The sequence below is a fragment of the Nannospalax galili genome, unplaced genomic scaffold, assembly GCF_000622305.1.
Source record: "Nannospalax galili isolate Female #2095 unplaced genomic scaffold, S.galili_v1.0 scaffold204, whole genome shotgun sequence".
In the NCBI taxonomy this organism is placed as follows: Eukaryota; Metazoa; Chordata; class Mammalia; order Rodentia; family Spalacidae; genus Nannospalax; species Nannospalax galili.
Window position 1 is genome coordinate 770,533 of NW_008350959.1, and position 6,613 is coordinate 777,145.

General features: G+C 43.5%; 1 protein-coding gene across 2 annotated transcripts in view; it reads right to left on the bottom strand.

Annotated features, from left to right (window-relative positions):
* Arhgap25 (Rho GTPase activating protein 25) overlaps positions 1 to 5,551 on the bottom strand; it is a 75,170-nt gene extending 69,619 nt beyond the window's left edge. For both annotated transcript variants that reach the window (XM_017801943.2, XM_008848061.2), the window contains exon 1: positions 5,112 to 5,551. In XM_017801943.2, coding sequence (XP_017657432.1) covers positions 5,112 to 5,172 — 61 coding nt within the window. In that variant the 5' untranslated portion in view covers positions 5,173 to 5,551. The remainder of the gene's footprint in view (positions 1 to 5,111) is intronic.
* Positions 5,552 to 6,613: the final 1,062 nt, after the last annotated feature.

Below are 6,613 nucleotides of genomic sequence, written 5' to 3' on the forward strand. Positions count from 1 at the left end.
TGTGATTTTGTTGATTTGGAGGTGCTCTTTCTTTCTTTTGGTTAATTGGGTAGCGGTCTGTCAATCTTGTTTATCTTAGTTTCCTTTCCTTTTTTTATTTATTTTATATTTTGCAATGTTTTTTTCATAAAATTTAAATTTTTCAATGTTTAGATATTTTTCTTTGGTGAAGCACGAGTTTCTCTTCGTGGTCCCTGATCAATTCAAACAGTTGGAACACCAGTGGCACTGTTAACTGCTTTCTGGGCTGCCTCTTTAGCTTGGTGGGCTTGTAGTACAGCTACAGCTTCATCAACCTTCGAGTGGAGAGACTCTGGAGACTCAAGCATATGAAGTAATTCTGAGTTATCAATCTCCAACAGCATGCCAGTGATTTTACCAGCAGGGGTAGGATGCATGGCTTGAATGAGAGGAAACAGCCATTCACCCAACATCTGCTTTTGCTTTTGAGGCAGGCCAGCACACACTCCGCAAGCAGTTAAAGGTTCTTGACCTTGTATGTGAAGGAAAAAAAAACCCATAAAGAAGAACTCTGAATTTTATAATCAGCCGGTTTGGTTCCTTGTTTCCCTTTTTGTCACGGCATATGTCGTTTTAAACTGAATGTAAATGATTTCCACTCTATTCTTCTGAGACTTTCTTTCTTTCTTTTGCCCAGTATTTAGTTGTTGCTGTTCAATTTCCCTTGTGTGTAACTGTAACTAATTATACTTTGCTTTTGTGCAGTATTCCATCCTGTAACGTGTTACCATGTGCTAAATCATTCCCTCACTGATGAACACTGATTGCTTCTGCACATTTACTCTGCTGGCACAGAACTTCTCCAGCTCTATTCCCGGGAGAGAAACACCACACGGTAGGGTTTGCACATCCTCACCTTGGCTGAGCTTTTCTCCACAATGCCCGTGTCCTAGGCTTGTGAGATCCCACTGCACTATTATCATGGACAACACTTGGAATTATCAGATTTCTTGGTTTATCCAGTTTGGTAGATGAGGACAAGTATGCCGTTGTGCTTTTCACGTGCCTCCCCTGACTACTGAGATTGCACGTTTTCATTTGTTGGTTAACCATTATTTTTATTTGTCTTGTCTGCTCACTTTTAACAATTCACAGTTGTCTTTATATATTCAGTTCTATCTCCAGGTATCTGTGAGTCTCCCTACTTATGTTCAAACTTCTTTTAACATGAATAAAAACCAATAGTGTGTAAAACCCATGTTGCACAATGCCCATGGAGGTAAGAAGAGGGTGTCAGAGCCCCTGAAACTGGAGTTACAGATAGGTGTTAGCTACCATGTGGGTGCTGGGAACAGAACCTGTGTCCTCTGCAAGAGCATCCAGTGCTCTTAACTGCTGAGCCACCTCTCCAGCCCTAATAACAAATGTTTTCATTCCCTTTACTCTGATTTTCTAAAGGGCAAAAATAGACCCTGTGAGAGACAAGCAATGATTACACTGGCCAAATGGGAATCAGTTGGGAATGCCAGCTGGCTTTGTGCACTATTTGGATACTGCAATAAATCATTTTTGTTTCCTGCAAGTCAGTTTCCCTGCAAGTCAGTTTCATTGTGTACTTCAGAAACCTATAACTACTAGGCCCTGTAGAGCCCTGTTTTGTATGAGGAGGGGTGAACAAAAATAAGATGCGTTTGCAAATGGATATGATAGAGATGGTCTTAAAATTCACAGAGGTCGTCCATCCAGACACTGGCACAGTGCAGAGCAGAGGCCCTTGCCCCATTGATGGCTCAAGGACCCTGGGTACACAGATCAGGAGAAAGGATACTAGGTCCCAGAACTTGTCTTTTGGCATTGATAAATCAGAGCTCAGTCAGAAAGACAAATACACAAGGCTGGGGAAATGGCTCAGTTGTTTTAGAGTACTTGAGTTTGAACCCACAGAACCAATGGGAAAAAAACAAAAACGAAAAGTCAGGCCTGTGTTTGACTGGGGAGGTAGACACACATCTCTGGGGCTCATATCAACCAGTCTAGCCTACTTGGTGAGCTCCAAGCCAATGAGAGAACATATCTCAGGAATGATGGCTGAGGTTGTCCTCTGGCCTCCACATGCATGTGCACACATATGCACACACACAAACACACACATACCTGTGCACGTATACACACATACACACACAATGCGCAAGAGTGTAAGCATTTGAGAAACTGTGTGAACATGAATATGGTGTGAACTGCTGCACTAGAAGAGAAGATGATATAGGATCTAACGAAGAAAGATGCTCCAGGTCCCACCTCAAGCCCAGACTGCTGGCTTTGCCTTCCTCCATACTTGTTCTAGTCCCAGCCCTCATTCCCCATCATGATTGGTAGGTCAGATACAAGATGGCCTTGTTCATGTTTTCCTATCACGGCATCAAGAGCATCCAGGCCACGGTGGTGGTCTCCTGGAAGTCCTGTCACCCCGAGGGTCTCCTCAGTTCCCTGAAAAGGAAACATTGCAGAGTCCTCCCCCATCTCAGAGAGTTTCACTTTCCCTCCAGCCCCGGCTCAGTACTCAAGATTTGAGGAACCAAAAGGAAGCTCAGGCCCCTCCTGGGCTCCATAGTGGTCAGGCTCTTGTAATCCCAGCAAGCTACTGGCTTGGCTCTGTTTTTAAGTTCCCTCCCCTCCTTTCAAGATATATCTTAACAAGAACCTCATGAAAATCGAGCTAGGAAGTGAATGATGGATGATATACATGGGATCCAATCCCCCATGACCTTATTTTTGGTGTAGTGATCTAGAGAAGATATTATTGCCACCACACACCCTTCCAAGGACTCACTTGGCAATGTCTGAGACATTTTTGGTTTTGACAATGGATGACAGTAAGAGAAGTGCTTCTATCCTCTAGGTAAAGGCCGGGGATGCTGCTGAGTATCTCACAATGCACAGGAATACCCCTGCAACAAATGTCAGCAGTGACCAGGTGCAGGAGCCCTGGCCCTTTGACACCACACCATCCAGGCCAGAAAAACTATAGTCTCTGGCTTCTCAGTGGGGTCTTCCAGTTCCACAGATCTTCCTGGACATGTGTGGGAGAGGGGACTGAAGATTCTGCAACTGAGTCAGGCACTTTCTCCTCAGAAGGGTCTCCTCACAATCTAGATCCCACTTCATGTGACACTCTGCTGTGGTCTAGACCCTGAGGGTGACCTACTAGTAGAAGGCATGGAAAATGGCAAAGACTGCTGTGAACACTGTGTCGTTCGTTTTTTTTTTTGTTATTGTTGTTTTTTTTTTCATTAAGTAATACTAAGTAATGGCTCCTACCAATCAGGCTTCTTTAAGCCAACAAATACTGCTTGCTTGCCAATCTAGCCCAGTGACAAAGCTCTGTGATACTCACCGAGGCTTGTGCACTTAGCCCAGGACACCTGCAACTCTTTACCAGGTAGGAGCTCATTAAAATGCAGGACCCTGGGGACCCCTCTAGAAAGCCTGATTTTTTATTCAATAGGGTGGAGACTAGGAGTATGTATTTTTAGCCAGCAACAGAAATAGCTTTATAGCAGCTTATGCAGGGGATACCTTTAAGAAACTCTGGTACAATCAAGAAAACCACCCAACCTAACCCTAGGCTTGGGAATCTAATGTGGTAATTTTCTGTATCTCTGGAAAACAAAGCCTATTTAACTATTCATTTTCTTGTTTCCCATTTTCAACTAAAGGAGACTGAGATTCTAACCTCAGCTGAAACACAGAAGGTGAGAGAAAAGAACGTACTTGTGTAAGAAGAGACAGAACATTTACAAAGGAGCAGAGCCACAGGCATTTTGCCTAAAAATGGATTTTTGGTGACATAGGTTGAGTGTTAGAAACATAGATCTGTGTGGATGGGAAAGCAAGCTCTTGCTTATTTTCTGTGAACTGATCTAGCACACAATTCCAGCTTGATGAGATGCCAGTCCCCTGGTCACCAAGTTAATGGCTTCTCTGATTACTCTATTTAATTTCAAATCCTTCTGCTGACCAGCTCCCCATTTCTGACATTTCAACAGACCACTTATTTTAATGCACCAACCACCATGAGCAATCCAACTTAAACTTTTTTCCACAACAAAATTCTTCCAAGCCATTGCAAACACCTGGGCAGTTACATCTACTATCAAGGAAATCATCTCTCCACTTGGATGTGCTGTGTGTGTGTGTGTGTGTGTGTGTGTGTGTGTGTGTGTGTGTGTGTGTGTGTGTGAAATATACACTATCTTTCAAGTCCCAACCTCTATATAAATGACTGTGATCAATTTAATGATAAAATCTAATAATAAAAGAAATCTCAGATGTAGTGGCTGTGCCTGTAACTCCAACAGTCAGAAAGCAAAAGCAGATGGATCTCTGTGAGTCTGAGGCCAACCTAGCCTACAAAAGCAAGTTCCAGGCCAGTTAGACCTGCCTCAGACAAAAACAAAAACACAAAACCAAAATAAGAAAAGACACCTACATAGTACCAAATAATAGGTTAAACTAAATGCATCACCATTATTTGTACAGGGAAATGGTATGAATTGAGGGCCAGAATATCTCAGAATTTATTGTTTATCTAATGAAAGTACGTCTTTTTCAGCTCTCCTGAGTTCTCTCATATTCTGTTCCTTTAAGTCTGTCTCTATTACACATTTGACTGATTCTATGCTCTTGTTCTCCAGGTCTACTTTTTTATTATAGTTTGCCACCCATTCCCCCACCCCCACCCCAGCTCACAAAGCAGGACACGGTCCAGTTCACTCACAGATGAAACACTTCAAAATACTCCAGTCTTTGTGCTCCTACTGAAAGCTGCTCAAAATATGTATGAGTTTCCAAGCCAGACAGGGAAGAATCTTCAATGACATAGATAGAAACTCAGTTCTGTGTACAACGCACAGCCTAAGACCATCCAAAGTAAACCTGATCCACATACTCCACCTCAAGACCCAAAGGAAGCCCCTCCCAACAAGTTGGAACTTCAGGCAGCACTTCTACCTGAATGCAAATTTCCCCCAAATTCAATGTTGCTGCAAGATTCATTTTTACTGACTGTTCCCGCAGCCCAACATGCAAATGGTGCGTGCTCAAGTATAAGAAGCCCAGAAGCCAGGAAACGACCTAGACCCTGACCGTACCTATTTTTGCAGCCTCTGCTTTCAGGTTGAAATCCCAGTTCCTTGGCAATTTCAGGGACATTTTGCTTCTGGTTTGGGTGAGTAGCTGGTGAAGTGGCCAGTGTGTCACAGTCTGTGCCCTTCTCGCCTTTCTGATCTTCCCTTTGGCTTGTCTGTCTTTTCCGCCTCACGACTCTTCAGAGGCAGTCGTAGGTTTGAGGGTGATTTGCTCACGTGTCTCCTCCTTTCTTTCAGATGGAAGGTCTATCCATCTGTCACTTGTGTATGGCACCCAAGCTCCCCCCCCTACTCCACCCACAGTCCCCCAGGGGCTGGCACCCTGCTTTGCTTTCAGTTTTACCAGAAATATCCCAATTGACACTTCAGCCTGCGTCATGGGAAGCAGAGCTCCTGTTCGAAAGAAACTCAGGCCTTACTGAGGCAAAGTTGTGATAAACAACAGCCTCATAGCCTTTTTTTTTTTTTTTTAACTGTCTGCTTCCTCGCATTTTGAGGAAGTGGGTGGCTGTTCAGTGTAGTGGCGTTATGAGCACACTATCTTCAGAAGATGTTGTTTGGAAGTTTTTGTAGAGCTAGAATGAGTGCGTTTATGATAGAAGGCTGTGGCTTTGATTAAAAGGAAAGAATTCCAAGACTCATCACCTACCTTGACTCCCATTCTCTCCTCCTTGCCTCAAGCATCCAGCATCCAAAATTATCAAGAAGGCTGCTGGCATTCTGCCCAAGTTCTCCAACTGCTTGGGATAAAGATTCCAAGAGACTCCAGCCTGATACAGGAAGGGTTTTGATGTATTCAGCTAATAAGTTTATTTCTATTACTATGGTGTGGGGTTGTCATCAGACCAACATAGGTTCAAAACTCAATTTTTTCTCTTCCCACCTCTACATCTTTTAACAAACAAATGAGTCTTCCTGGGTCTCCATGTCCTCTTCAGAAAAATGGGAACTATAATGACCATGTTGTGCAGAGATGTTGCAAAGGCTTCTAGTAGAGGTCTTGACACACTATAGTAATATTATAAACACTAATTCAACCTGTAGTCTACCTAGTTCAGTCTTGTGATGGGCTGTCATATGTTTAAGTGGGTCAGTTTAACCTAGTGGTTAAGCTTCTGGGCCCTAGAGTCAGACTACCTGTGTTCAAATCAGCTTTACAGTTTTCTTGCTGTGTGACTTTGGATAAGTTCCTTGATCATTCTCTGTTTCAATGTCCTTGTCTATAAATGCAACAATTAACAGAGCTACTTCACAGGGCTGCCATGAGGCGTCATTATATAGCAGGTTCCAAGCACTCAGAGTAACACACGCACACACGCGCACACACACACACACACATACACACACACACACACACATCTGGGCTCGTTCACATCCGTGGACAATTCTGCCATATTTTCTTCTTCACTTCCCACATGCTATCTGCTGATGATCCAGCTTCCTGTCTCATTAAGAAAACTGAGGCTACTAGAAGAGGAGGTCTGTGAGGTGCCCTGCCTTGATCC